The 15,236-nt window shown below is 45.3% G+C and overlaps 1 protein-coding gene across 1 annotated transcript; it reads right to left on the reverse strand.

Moving 5' to 3' along the window:
* Nucleotides 1-8,064: 8,064 nt before the first annotated feature.
* Nucleotides 8,065-8,742, reverse strand: LOC129461914 (small ribosomal subunit protein eS4, X isoform-like). The gene has a single exon (XM_055241776.2). It carries the CDS (start codon nt 8,740-8,742, stop codon nt 8,080-8,082), a length of 663 nt encoding a protein of 220 aa, XP_055097751.1. The 3' UTR covers nt 8,065-8,079.
* Between the last annotated feature and the right edge of the window lie 6,494 nt (nt 8,743-15,236).

Here is a 15,236-nt window from a genome sequence, read left to right on the forward strand (position 1 = left end):
TAGACCTGTGCTCTCCGAGCACCGCTCCCCGGCAGTCGGGGATCCTTTGTGCTGCCCGGCGTTCGGCGCGGGCTGCGTTTCTCCCCGTGGCTTGGGGCAGAGCACCGCAAGGAGGCGCTGTTGGACCCTTTCTCTTTTGCTTCGGAGGTTCGGTCTAACATCATTCAGTCCTTTACTAGGTTTAGTATTTACTAAGTGCCTACTGTATGCTGGTTTGGGAAACAGTGGGTGGGGGAAGCCCCAAGACGGACTCAGGAGGCTCCTTTCCGAGAGAGAGTCTGCTTCCCCTCCCTTACTTTACTACTGGTCCATTACAAGCTGTGGGCCTAATGTGTGCCCCCATGCACAGCTGGAGTCCCCACCCCTCTGTGCAAGGACAAAGTAGTTGCAGCCCCTGAGCACCGAGCAGCATCTGGGGAAGATGAGACTTGTTGGGAGGGCCAATCCCCTCCCTCTCACCCTTCCCTACCTCCGTTTAGTCCAGACGAGAAAGGAAATCAGTATATTTTGAGCACCAGTTTGTGATCTCAGTGCCTCACAGTTTTTTTGTTTCTTGTTTTTCTGAGAGTTTCACTGTCGCCCTGACTGGAGTTCAGTGGCGACATCGGCTCACTGCAACCTCCGCCTCTCTGTTCAAGCTGTTCTCGTGCCTCAGCCTCCTGAGTACCTGAGATTTACAGGCTCGCGCCGCCACGACCGGCTCATTTTTGTATTTTTAGTAGAGTCAGGGTCTCCAGCTCCTGGTTTTAAGTAATCCACCCGCCTTGGCTTCCCCAAGTGTTGGAATTACAGGCATGAGCCACCGTAATGTTTTCATCCAAGTATTTTGAAACCAAATGACTTCTCTGCTCAGATTTTGCAGAACGATTAATTGTTTCATTCAATTCAGTGAACTTTAACAGCATCTTCTATATGCCCGAAATGAATAGGACACTATGTAATACCTTAACAGGGGTAGAGATGAGGGAACAAAGACATTCGAACCTGCCTGTGATCAACAGTCTCAGTCAACAAGCGCCTACTACTGAGTGGCAGGCATTGCCAACAGGAAACACCAGGATGAGAAAGGGGAGTCCCTGCTCCTGAGGAGTTAGTTCCCAGACTGCTGGGACAGAGGGAGAGAATGCAGCCCCTGATTTTTAATGATAATGCGATAGATAATCACCTGATACTCTGGGAGTATGAGGAGGGTCACTTTATCCCTCTTCAGGGAGGGGCAGAGGTTTCCTGGAAGAGAGAAAAATCCAAGTGTATTGTGAAACGTGATGAGTCAGCGAGAGTAAGAGCGTGGGATGAAGATGTTCTAACAAGAGGGAACAGCATGAGCAAATGGGGCAGTGTCTATGGAAACTGGAGCAAAAGCCTCTGTCCACGTATCGTAGCTCTCCTTTTCTTTTCTTACAGGAACGCTGCATCCCGAGGTGAATTCACACTCATGGATATAGCTGGGTCCTAAGTCCCCACACAGTGGGGCAGCCCACAGGTGTGACTTTCATGTCCTTTCACAATGCAGACCTTTGTGTGTCAGAACAAGCCCCAGGGAGACTTGGGTTCTAGTTCCACATCTGCCCCCACGTGCAGTATGGCCTTGGGTGGTCGGCGGAAACTCCTATCTGCTTCCCAGGACCATTGTGAGGCTAAGCTGAGGGAAGTGGAGGAACTTTGAAAACTGTAAATCGCCGGGCGCAGTGGGTCACGCGTGTAATCCCAGCACTTTGGGAGGCCGAAGCAGGCAGATCACTTGAGGTCAGGAGTTCCAGACCAGCCTGACCAATATGGTGAAACCCCATCTCTACTAAAGATACAAGCTGAGGCGGGAGAATCGCTTGAACCCAGGAGGCAGAGGTTGTAGTGAGCCAAGATCACACCATTGCACTCCAGCCTGGGGGACAGAGCAAGACTCCGTCTTAAAGAAAAAAAGAAAAGAAAATTCTAAGTCCAAAGCTGGGCATGGTGGCTCGCGCCAATAATCCCAGCACTTTGGGAGGCCGAGGCAGGAGGATTACCTGAGGTCAGGAGTTCGAGACCAGCCTGGCTAACATGGCGATACCTCGTCTCTACTAAAAATACAAAAATTAACCGGGTGTAGTGGCATGCGCCTGTAATCCCAGCTACTGGGGAGGCTGAGGCAGGAGAATCACTTGAACCGGGGAGGCAGAGGTTGCAGTGAGCCGAGACAGCGCCATTGCACTCCAGCCTGATCAACAAGAGCAATACTCCGTCTCAAAAAGAAAAACAAGAAAATTGTAAGTACAGGATATAAACAATCAGGTTTGAATCCCAGCTCCACTATTTTTGGCTAAATAACCTTGGGCACATTACTTAACCTGTCTGCACCTCCATTTCCTCATCTGTTAAATGGAGCTCATAATAGTGGATGTGAGAAACAATGAGTTGATATTTGCAAAGAACTTAACTTTGAATGGTGGACAATAAGTGACAGTTATATTAATGATAACATAATAAATATTAAAATGATGTCAGGTGCCTGCCTAGGAGTGAATGTCCCAGGCTGTAGTAACAGATGCCTGAGCTTGCTCCCTTAGAACAATAGCAACACTATCTTCTCCAATAGGAGACCCTGTTTTACTTCTCTCTGATCTGGTCACTGGCATTTATTCATCCGTCTACAAAATTTATTGAGCACCTACTTATACAAGGCCCTGTACGGGGTACTCTGTGGGATTCAGGCACGAGTTAGACTGGTTCGTCTTCACCATTGAGAGGAAGAGACACACATCTGCGTGATGACAAAAGGTGGTAGGAGAAAGGCCTCTTAAGTGACATGCACATATGAGGTATGTCTCTTCCAAGACTGAGCTCTGCCAGCTGTAAGGCTTGCCAGTCTCTTATGAGGATAAAATGAGATGGTGTATGTGAGGAGACACCTTGTAGGTGTGAAAGTATGTTATCTATTTATAATGCCTCTAGAGTTCTGGGCAAGAGGTTCAGGTTTTTCAAATGTCTCCAAGAACCTTCAGTGCATCTTCGAGGGAAGAATTTGGATCAGGAATGATCAGTTGATTTCCTTCCATGCCCATTCCTTGGGCTTGTTCCTATTTGGAGTAGGGACGGTTAATCTCAGAACTACCCCAGCTCTCCCCATCTTCCTAGAGCTTAAAGAATTTCCTGGGCCGGGTGCAGTGGCTCATGCCTATAATCCCAGCACTTTGGGAGGCCAAGGCAGGCGGATCATCTGAGGTGGGGAGTTCGAGACCAGCCTGACCAATATGGAGAAACCCCTGTCTCTACTAAAAATACAAAATTAGCCAGGTGTGGCGGCGCATGCCTGTGATCCCAGCTACTCGGGAGGCTGAGGCAGGAGAATCACTTGAACCTGGGAGGCGGAGGTTGCAGTGAGCTGAGATCGAGCCATTTGCACTCCAGCCTGGGCAACGAGAGGGAAATATCATCTCAAAAAAAAAAAAAAGAAAAGAAAAAGAAGAAGTTCCCAGGAACCAGAGACAGAAGAGAATTTCCCGCTTCTTTTGATCAGGGAAGGAACCTCCTCCTGCTTACCCTACACCCCACCTTCCTCTGGGTTAGTCTCACACACACACACACACACACCTCCTGTACCATAAGCCCTGCCCTTGTGGTTGAGGTGGAGGGATGGATAGAGGCAATCATGGAGTCAGGGAGTCCCAGGAGGGGAGCTGGGGGTATTCTTGCCACAAGAGCAGGAAGGTGGCCTAATGAGTGATGGACCTGCTTCCTTAGCCGGGCTCAACCACTCACCGACTTCCTTGTTGTGGGACTTTGGACATGAGAAGTAACAGTAACAACAGATAACAACAATAACTAATGTATATTGGATGTGCAAGGATGTATCAGCAGCTTGGGTTGCCATCACAAAATACCACAGGCCAAATGGCTTTAACAACAGGTTTTATTTTCTCACAGTTCTGGAGGCTGGAAGTCCAAGATTAAGATACTAACTGATTTGATTTCTGATGAGGGCTGTCTTCCCAGCTTGTGGATGGCTGCCTTCTTGCTATGTCCTCACATGGCCTTTCCTCAGGTGCTTGTGCAGGCAATGTGGGTATTAGAGAAAGTGAGCTCTCCAGTGTCTCTTCGCACATGGACATGAATTCTGTCTGATTGGGGCCCCACCCTGATGACTTCATTTAATCCTAATTACTCTTTAGAGGCCCCATGTCCAAATACAACCACACTGGAGGTTACAGCTTCAACATGTGAATTTTGAGGGACACAAACATTTATTCCATAACATAGGTTTGTGCTAAGTGCTTGACATGCAGTATCATTAATTGATCCATTCGATAATGCTTGCTTAATTTTCTCTCTAACTTCCTAAAATAGGTTCTTTTATTGTTACCAGATTTTTTTTTTTTTTTTTGAAACAGAATCTTACTCTGTCACCCAAGCTGGAGTGCAGTGACATGATCGCTACTCTCCACAGCCTCAACCTCGCAGACTTCAGCGATCCTTTCAGCTCAGTCCCCCAAGTAGCTGGGACTACAGGCATGTACCACCATGCCTGGCTAATTTTTGTATTTTTGTAGACACAGAGTTTCACCGTGTTGCTCAGGCTGTTCTCAAACCCCTGGACTCAATTGATCCTCCTGCCTTGGCCTCCCAAAGTGCTGGGATTACAGGCATGAGCCACTGTACCCAGCCTTGTCTCCATTTTATAGGTAATGAAACTGAGGCTAGGTGACTACTGACCCAAGGTCACACACTCTCTAAGATGGAACTTAAACCCAGAACTACTGACTTCCTGCTTATTAACTGCCATGTCTGTCTGGGCCTTAAGTTCTTCATGTCAAAAATGAGGGTGACAAGGCCGGGCGCAGTGGCTCACACCTGTAATCCCAGCATTTTGGGAGGCCAAGGCGGGCAGATCATCTGAGGTCAAGAGTTTGAGACCAGCCTGGCCAACATGGTGAAACCCTGTTTCTACTAAAAATACAAAAACATTAGCCAGTCGTGGGGGCGCCTACCTGTAGTCCTAGCTACTTGGGAGGCTGAGGCAGGAGAATCGCCTGAACCTGGGAGGTGGAGGTTGCAGTGAGCCAAGATTGCACCATTTCACTCACGCTTGGACAACAAGTATGAAACTCCGTCTCAAAAAAAAAAAAAAAAAAAAAAAAAAAATTAGTGAGAATCTGTGCCCTGTCTACTTCATGTGGGGTTTTACCTGGAAGACTTTGATTCCTGCAAAGTGCTGTGCACATGTAAGTTGTTTTCCTTAAGCAGAAAATATCCAATGACAGAAGTGTTCTAAAATGTGGCTGCCCCAGGACATTCAGATTAGCCCTCCTTAATCTCAGAACTGGAAGGGAGCTTTGAGATCATCTACAGTTGACGCTTGAACAATGCAGGGGTTGGGGGCATTGACCCCCGTGCTCGGTTGAAAATCCACAGATAACTTTTCACTCCCCCAGAACTTAACTACTAATAGCCTACTGTTGAACCTTACTGAGAACCTTACTGAGAACATAAAGTTGATTGACATATATTTTGTATGTTATAGAGATTATATACTGTATTCTTAAAGTAAGCTGGAGAAAAGAAAATGTTATTAAGGAAATTATAGGGAAGATGAAATATATTTACTGTTCATTAAGTGGAAGTGGATCATCATGTTTTCCATGTTTGTTGTCTTCATGCTGAGAAGGCTCAGGAGAAGGGGGAAAAGGAAGGGTTGGTCTTGCAGTCTCAGGAGTGGCAGAGGCATCAGGAAATCTACCTGTAAGTGAACCTGCACAGTTCAAGCCCATGTTCAAGGGTCAACTGCAGTGTTATATAACCACTCCCCACCACATCCCACTGGGTGGGATAAGAAAACAGGTACCTAGATAGGGGAAATGCCTTGCCCCAGGTCATGGATTAGAACTCAGGGGAACTTAGTCCTGGTCTACTTACTGCTCTGCAGGTTCTTCCCAACAGGCTCAGCCTCAGTCTCGTCCATGAATTTTTCCAAATTGGGCCATTTGGTGGGAGCAGCGGGGTTCCACCTCACTGCTGGATTGGCATCAGGAACAGCTGGTATTCAGGAAGCATCCCCTTGTCCTGAACCAGGATATGGTGAGTTCCATGGTCACAGCTGCATGACTCTGGCCCATGCAATTTATAGCCTCCCTACCTTGGTTTTCCCATCTATTTTCCTATGATTAGCAAGTACAGGTGGCAAACTGGTGGCCCAGAAACAAGTTTGATTCTGCAGGCTCTATGTGGCTTATACATGTTTTAAAATATGATGTCATAGAGGAACAAAAGTACCTTTTTCACTACCCTTCATCGTTCTTTGTTGGGGCAGACCCCTGTAACAAAAGACAGATTAAGAGAAAAACAAGTTTATTAACATATACACCTTATGAATACATGGGAATACTGAGGGAAATGAGTAAATCTCCAAGAGGTGCCCTAAATACCTTTGCCCGCTGAAGCAAAGAAGAAAAGTGAGGTGGCCAGGAAAAACACCATAAACAAGGGTAAGATTTGTTATGCAGATTTGAGTCCCTGCTTTTTCTCTGTATGAGAGTTTCCAGTGATAGAAGCGTATTTGGGGATGACATATTCTGGTCATATTAGAGTAGCATATCTTGAACCCCATAAATGCAACATTTTTAAAAATGAGAGAACTGGTCAGGCATAGTGGCTCATGCTTGTAATCCTAGCTCTACAAAAATCTCTTTTAAAAATTTGGCCGGATGCAGTGGCTCACGCCTGTAATCCCAGCACTTTGGGAGGCTGAGGTAGGTGGATCACTTAAGGTCAGGAGTTCGAGACCAGCCTGGGCAACACGGTGAAGCCCCGTCTCTACTGAAAATACAAAAATTAGCTGGGCATGCTGGCACACGCCTGTAATCCCAACTACTCAAGAGGCTGAGGCACAAAACTCGCTTGAACCCAGGAGGTGGAGGCTGCAGTGAGCCGAGATCATGCCTCTGCACTCCAGCCTGGGCAACAGAGTGAGACTCCATCTCAAAAAAAAAAATTAGCCATGAGCAGTGGTGCATACCTGTAGTCCTAGCTATTCTGGAGGCTAACATGGGAGGATCACTTGAGCCTGGGAGGTTGAGACTGCAGTGAGCCATGATCGTGCCACCTCACTCTACCCTCAGTGACAAAGTGAAACCACATCTCTTTAAAAAAAAAAAAAAAAAAAAAAAAGCAACTGAAGTACCAAACTAGGAAACTTAATCCAAGCAAAGGATTAATCTCCCTAATATATAAAGAGCACCTACAAATGAATAAAAATATCAATAGCTCTTGGAGGCCAACATGGGTGGATCATCTGAGGTCAGGAGTTTCAGACCAGCCTGGCCAACATGGAGAAACCCAGTCTCTACTAAAAATACAAAAATTAGCTGGGTGTGGTGGCGCATGCCTGTAGTCCCACCTACTCAGGAGGCTGAGGCAGGGGAATTGCTTGAACCCAGAAGGCAGAAGTTGCAGTGAGCCAAAATCACACCACTGTACTCCAGCCTGGAGACAGAGAAAGACTGTCTCAAAAAAAAAAAAAGAGCCATGGGTGGTGGCTCACGCCTGTAATCCCAGCACTTTGGGAGGCCGAGGTGGGCAGATCACCTGAGGTCAGGAGTTCAAGACCAGCCTGGCCAACGTGGTGAAACCCCATCTCTACTAAAAATACAAAAATTAGCTGGGTGTGGTAGCACATGCCTGTAGTCCCAGCTACTTGGGAGGCTGAGGCAGGAGAATTGCTTGAACCCAGGGGGCAGAGGTTGCACTGAGCTGAGATTATGCCACTGCACTGCAGCCTGGACAACAGAGCAAGACTGTCTCAAAAAAAAAAAAAAAAAAAATAGAAAACAAAGCATGTAAAAGATAATTCAATGAAAAGAACATATTAATTTTTCCTAAATGTGTGAAAAGATCAACTATGCTCATAATAGGAGAAATACACATGAAAAACACACCAAAGTACCATTTTTCACCAGATTGACAAAAAAATGTTAATTAATCATGCCACATTATTTTAAATTACGTACAAAGATCTAACATGTCACCCAGGGACCATTTCACCCACTGCTCTGTTTGGCCACCAGTCTCTTGTCTCTCTTCAGCAATGGTGAGGCGGATACCCTTTCCTCAGGGAAGAGAAATCCATGGTTTGTTGCCCTTGCCAATAACAAAAATGTTGAAAAGTCGAGTGGCAAAGCTGTTGCCACTGGCATCTTTCACATGAACCACGTCAAAAGATCCAGGGTGCCTCTCTCTGTTGGTGATCACACCAATTCTTCCCAGGTTAGCACCTCCAGTCACCATACACAGGTTACCAGTGTCGAACTTGATGAAATCAGTAATCTTGCCAGTCTCCAAATCAATCTGAATGCTATCATTCACCTTGATGAGGGGATCAGGGTAGCAGATGGTGCAAGCATCATGAGTCCCCAGATGAGGGGTTCCTTTGGTGTCCACAAAGATTTTTCTCACTTTGCACCACTTGTACTTGGCCTCCTCAGGTGTAATATGATGTACAGCAAAGCAACCCTTGCCTCCTGCCTTGCCAATGCTGATGACATCCATGAATCCAGCAGGGTAGGTTATGTCAGTTCGGACCTTGCCATCAATCTTAATGAACCACTGCATGCAAATCTTTACTTCATCTCCTGTCAGGGCATACTTAAGTCTGTTCCTTAGGAAAATGATGAAGGGGAGACACTCTCTCAACTTGCGGACACTGGTGGATAGACAAGGAGCAAACACACTGGTCAATTTATGCAGCATCCAATGTTTTGGAGTTGCTGTCATTGTTCAGATGCTTCTTGCGACCATGAGCCATGGCTGCATTAGGCACGGAAAGAAAAAAAAGAGTTTTTTTTAAGTTTGATAATGCATATCTTTGGGAGAGTGTGGGAAAACAGTCACTCTCATATATTACTGATAGAAATGTAAATGAGATTGCACCATTGCATTCCAGCCTGGGTGACAGAGCTAGACTCTGTCTCAAAAAAAAAAAAAAAAGGAAATGTACGTGTGTACAATCTCTATGATGAGTAAATTGTCGGTATCTATCAAAATCATAACTATGCATTCCTTTGACCTATCAGTTTTGCCTCTAGGCATTTTATCCAATAGATATATTATCAATGTGTGAAATACTATAAATATGTTTGTTTATTATAGCAAAACTTTGGAAGCAATCTCTACGTCTATCAAAAGGGGTCTGGCTAAATAATGATGGTACGTTCATACAAAGAAATATCAGGCATGCCAGCGGTGGCTCAAGCCTGTAATCCTATCACTTTGGGAGTCTGAGGCAGGAGGATCCCTTGAGCCCAGGAGTTCAAGGCCAGCTTGAGCAACATAGTGAAACCCCGCGCCTATTTATTTTATTTTTATTTTTTCTATTTTTTTAATAAAATAAAAATAAATAAATATCAGGCAGCTGTAAGCAAGAATGAGGAATCTGTTTATGTATTGATAGAGAAGGCTCTTAAGATAAAGTTTAGGCCAGGCATGGTGGCTCACTCCTGTAATCCCAGCACTTTGGGAGGCCAAGGCGGGCGGATCACGAGGTCAGGAGATCGAGACCATCTTGGCTAACACAGTGAAACCCCGTCTCTACTAAAAATACAAAAAATTAGCTGGGTGTGGTGGCGGGCACCTGTAATCCCAGCTGCTTGGGAGGCTGAGGCAGGAGAATGGCGAGAACCCAGGAGGCAGAGCTTGCAGTGAGCAGAGATAGTGCTACTGCACTCCAGCCTGGGCAACAGAGCAAGACTCCGTCTCAAAAAAAAAAAAAAAAAAAGATAAATTTTAAGGGGAAAAGACAAAATATAGTACCCTGTGAAAAGTATGTTATAATCTGTGTGAATAAAGGAAAAATAACATTTGCCTCATATGCTTAGAACATTTCTGGAAGAATACAAGATACTGGTGACAGTGATGACTTCTGGAGAGGGTAACTCGGTGATCAGGTTGGAGGAGATAGAGGGGATTTTTTACTTTATGTCCTATTTCCTTTAATTTTTGGAATAATGTGAATGAACTCTCTCTTTAAAAATGGATAACATTTTGGTCAGGCACGGTGGCTCACGCCTGTAAACCCAGCACTTTGGGAGGCCAAGGCGGATGGATTATTTAAGGTCAGACATTCAAGACCAGCCTGACCAACATGGTGAAAACCTGTCTTTACTAAAAATACAAAAATTAGCTGGGTGGTAGTGGCGTGTGACTGTAATTCAAACTACTCGGGAGGCTGAGGCAGGAGAGTCGCTTGAGCCTGGGAGGCAGAGGTTGCAGTGAGCAGAGACTGTGCTGAGCAAGAGAGTAAGACTCTGTCTCAAAAAAAAAAAAAAAAAGATAACATTTCAATTAAATAATAAAGATTCTCTCTTTTTTAACCTAAAAGATTTTTGCATTAAAATGTTTATTTCTTTGCTATCCTAAAAAGAAAAACATTTTTTAAAAGGAAGTAAAATATTTATTTCTGGCTTCTTTCGAAAAATTAAGTCCAGGTGTGGTGGTTCATGCCAATCTATATTCCCAGTGCTTTGGGAGGCCAAGGCGGGAAGACGGCTTGAGGCCAGGAGTTCGAGACCAGCCTGGGTAATATATGGAGACCCTGTCTCTACAAAATTAATAAAAAAAATTAGCCAGGCACGGAGGCACATGCCTATATTTCTAGCTACTTGGGAGGCTGAGGTAGGAGGATTGCTTGAGCCCAGGAGTTGCAGGCTGCAGTGAGCCATGATTGTGCCGCTGCACACCAGCCTGGAGAACAGATCAAAATCCTGTCTCAAAAACAAACAAACAAAACATGAAGCTCTTGGCAATACAAGGCCAACACTCCCTCAGGGCAGAGCTTGGCTGGAGCTCAGCAGGGCTGCCCCTCTACACCAGGAATGCATACCCCTGTATGCCACAGTCTTCATCACCTCCTATTTTTCCTGGCCTGGCCAGCATCACCTGCTTTTTTTAGTCATTTGGCCTTGTAAGGTAACAGGTGTTCTGGAGTCTCTTTTCACTTGTTAACCTCCTACCTCTGATTCTTTCCTTTCCTTAGGGTCAGGGTTTCTTATGCTCCACAACATCTGTGGCCTTTGCAGGCATAGTTGTGCACCTGTCCTAGAAGGTGCGGCAGTGCCTGGTTGCTGCTCAGGTCTCTCTCAGGTACTTCATGGGGGAGAATTATTGTCATCTACCACCCTTGAATGGGACAAACTTTTTTTTTTGAGGTGGGGTCTCACTGTGTTGCCCAGGCTGGAGTGCAGCAGCTATTCACAGGCACACAGGCATAACCAAAGCACCCTACAGCCTTGAACTCTTGGCCTCAAGCAATCCACCTGCCTTAGCCTCCAGGATAACTGGGACTACAAGTGTGGACCACCGTGCCTGGCTATAAACATCTTTTTTGACAGCTCTATCTGGGTTGGAGGAGGCTGAATTACAGAGTTAGAGAGGATCTTAGAGACTTTCTTAAAAAGTCAAGAAATATATTAATAAATGGGGGGGAAAAGGCTTTTCAGACGCTGTAGATGGCATGGCACCATACCTGTGTGTTTAAAGACAACAGCATAGGCTGGGCACAATGGCTCATACCTATAATCCCAGCACTTTGAGAGGTCAAGGCAGGAGGATTGCTTGAGGCCAAGAGTTCCAGACCAGCCAAGGCAACACAGTGAGACCCTGGCTCTAAAAAAATTTAAAATCTAGCCAGGTATAGTGGCACGTGCCTATAGTCCCAGCTATTTGAGAGGCTGAGGTGAGAGGATCACTTGATCCTGGGAGGTCGAGGCTGCAGTCTGCCGTAATCGTGTCGCCATAATCGTGTCACCGTACTCCAGCTGGGGTGACAGAGCAGGCCCTTGTTTCAAAAAACAGAACAAGCCCGGGCACAGTTGCTCGCGCTTGTAATCCCAGCACTTTGGGAGGCCGAGGCGGGCAGATCATGAGTTCAGGAGTTCAAGACCAGCCTGGCCAACATGGTGAAACCCATCTCTACTAAAAATACAAAAATTAGCTGGGTGTGGTGGCACGTGCCTGTAATCCCAGCTACTCAGGAGGCTGAGGCAAGAGAACTGCTTGAACCGGGACCCAGGAGGTAGAGGTTTCAGTGAGCCGAGATTGCCCCACTGCACTCCAGCCTGGCGACAGAGCGAGACTCCATCTCAAAAAAATAAACAACAACAACAACAAACACCCTACCATATATACATTTATGTTTGCATGTTAGGAAAGATACCTAAACATCTGATAGAGTGGTTATCGATTTGGGAGGAAAACAATTTTGTCTACATACAGCATATCCTTTCACTTTGTCTGCCTTTCACTGTCTTTGAGTTATTACAGAGGCTTCATTGACTTCCTTCCCCTCACCCCACGGAAGAACCAGTTTGCCTTTATTTATGTATTCATTTCAATACTCTTGATCTATAAGTGTGTCTGTTTTCAGAATCTCTTTTGATTCTAACATCTCTTTGATTCTAACATTTATCTGGTTCTCTCATTGATAAAAGAGTAGAATGAAATCTTTAACGCGTGTCTGTATTGTATCTATATGAGAGTCATTATTTTACCTTTTTCTGAAACTTATCTTTGAACAATTATGGTCTAACTTGGACGGATGCTTAAGAAATGGATAAGAGTGATTTATCAGTTTGAAGAGGGAAACCAGGTGTCTAGGGATGGAGTAGAAAGGAGACTTACTTTCTACTGTAAATTTTTCATACCACAAAATTTAAATAGAAATTTTCTTTTTCTTTTCTTTTCTTTTTTTTTTTTGAGAAGGAGTCTTGCTCTGTCGCCCAGACTGGAAGGCAGTGGTGCCATCTCAGCTCACTGCAACCTCCGCCTCCCAGATTCAAGTGATTCAAGCAATTCTCCCACCTCAGCCTCCTGAGTAGCTGGGATTACAGGCTCATGCCACTAGGCCCAGTTAATTTTTGTATTTTTAGTAGAGACAGGGTTTCATCACGTTGGCCAGGCTGGTCTCAAACTCCTGACCTCAAGTGATCTGCCTGCCTCGGCCTCCCAAAGCGCTGGGATTACAGGTGTAAGCCACCGTGCCGGGCAAAAATTTGAATAGAAATTTTCAATAGAATAAATATCCATTCAAAACTATAAACAAGTACAATTTTTGTATTCTTTTTTTAAAAGAAGTAATTGAAAAGAAAACTAATTGAAAAGAGGAAACTAAAAATAGGAACTATAACCTAGTGAGTAAAAACATGGGATTTAAGGTCAACCAAAGTTGGATTTAAGGCTCTGACATTTTCTTTCTTTTTTGGTGGAGGACAGAGTTTCGCTCTTGTTGCCCAGGCTGGAGTGCAGTGGGCAATCTCGACTCACCACAACCTCCTCCTCCCAGGTTCAAGCAGTTCTCCTGCCTCAGCCTCCCAGGTAACTGGGATTACAGGCACCCACCACCACGCCCGGCTAATTTTTTTATTTCTAGTAGAGATGGGATTTCACCATGTTGGCCAGGCTGGTCTCGAACTCCTGACCTCAAGTGATCCACCTGCCTTGGCCTCCCAAAGTGCTGGGATTACAGGTGTGAGCCGTCGTGCCTGGCCCTAAAGGTCTGACATTTCTGAGTGACTTTGGGCCAGTTACTTAACCTCTTTAAGCTGTAGTTTATTTGTTAAGTGGAGATAATGGTACCTTGTTTCCAATGTCACTGTAAGGATAAAATGAGATTTGCATATTAAATTTTTCAACCCAGGGCCTGGCATATAGTAAACACTCACATCAAACCTGGACCACAATCATATAATAGACATAATTGTCATTGTCAACATCATCAAATCCTGTGTCTCCCAAGTTAGAGGGTGGATCCACCAAAGGGGTGTCAAGCAATTTTAGGTGGTATTAAATAACAAAAAAATCACAGATTGAGAATGTTTTTTCTTTTTCAGTTTCTTTGGATCCTCTTTGATTTCTCAAGGACTAAGTGTCAGTTTAATGCTCTTCATTCTTTAAGACCTACCACATGCTAACTCCATTTTTAACACGGAAGGAGGAAGCTTTACTACAGAGATGTCAGCAGGCAGAATCAGCTAGAATTTAGTAACACCATTCTGTTTTCGCTGCATTTATTTTACAGGTGCATTCATTCCAGGGCTGCATTTGGGCTTTCATGGGCCCTAAGCACTTTTGCCTTGGTCAATCTCTTTCTCCATAGTGAGACCCTATCTCTAAAAAAAAAATTTAGAAATTGTGTGTGGTGGCATGTGCCTGTAGTCCCAGCTACTCAGGAGGCTGAAGCAAGAGGATTGCTTGAGCCCAGGAGGTCGAGGCTGCAGTAAGCTGTGATTGTGCTACTGCACTCCAGCCTGAGCAACAGAGTGAGACGCTGCCTAAAAAAAAAAAAAATTTTTTTGAGATGGAGTCTCACTCTGTTGCCCAGTCTGGAGTGCAGTGGTGTGATCTCAGCTTGCTCCAACCTCCACTTCCCGGGTTCAAGCGATTCTCCTGCCTCAGCCTCCTATCCTGAGTAGCTGAGATTACAGGTGCGCATCACCACGCTCAGCTAATTTTTGTATTTTTAGTAGAGACGAGGTTTCACCATATTGGCCAGGCTGGTTTCAAACTCCTGACCTCAGGTGACCTGCCCACCTCGGCCTCCCAAAGTGCTGGGATTACAGGCATAAACCACCGTGCCCAGCCAAAAAACTTTTTAAAAATTATATCTTATGATTGCATTGGTATAAATAAGAACACAATCCTGGCTAGATTCATTATTATTATTAATTATTATTATTATTATTATTATTACTATTTTAGACAGAGTCTCGCTCTGTCGCCCAGGCTGGAGTGCAGTGGTGCGATCTCAGCTCACTGCAACCTCCGCCTCCTAGGTTCAAGTGATTCTCCTGCCTCAGCGTCCCGAGTAGCTGAGATTACAGGCGTCCACCATCATGCCCGGCTAATTTTTTGTATTTTTAGTAGAGACGGGGCTTCACCATGTTGGTCAGGCTGGTTTTGAACTCCTGACTTCAAGTGATCCACCCCCTTCAGCCTCCCAAAGTGCCGGGATTACAGGCGTGAGCCACCATTCCCGGAGTTTTTTTTGTTTGTTTGTTTTTTGTTTTTTTTTGAGACAAAGTCTCACTCTGTTGCCCAGGCTGGAGTCCAGCAGCATGATCTCGGCTCACTGCAACCTTCACCTCCCAGGTTCAAGCAATTCTCGTGCCTCAGCCTTCCGAGTAGCTGGGATTACAGACGCCCACCACAACGTCTGGCTAATTTTTGTATTTTTAGTAGAGACAGGGTTTCACCATGTTGGCCAGGCTGATCTCAAA

Source organism: Symphalangus syndactylus, chromosome 1 (genome assembly GCF_028878055.3).
Source record: "Symphalangus syndactylus isolate Jambi chromosome 1, NHGRI_mSymSyn1-v2.1_pri, whole genome shotgun sequence".
NCBI lineage: Eukaryota > Metazoa > Chordata > Mammalia > Primates > Hylobatidae > Symphalangus > Symphalangus syndactylus.

What these genes read in the sequence shown, in the direction of transcription:
- LOC129461914 (XM_055241776.2), bottom strand. Translation starts at nt 8,742, where the DNA reads ATGACAGCAACTCCAAAACATTGGATGCTGCATAAATTGACCAGTGTG.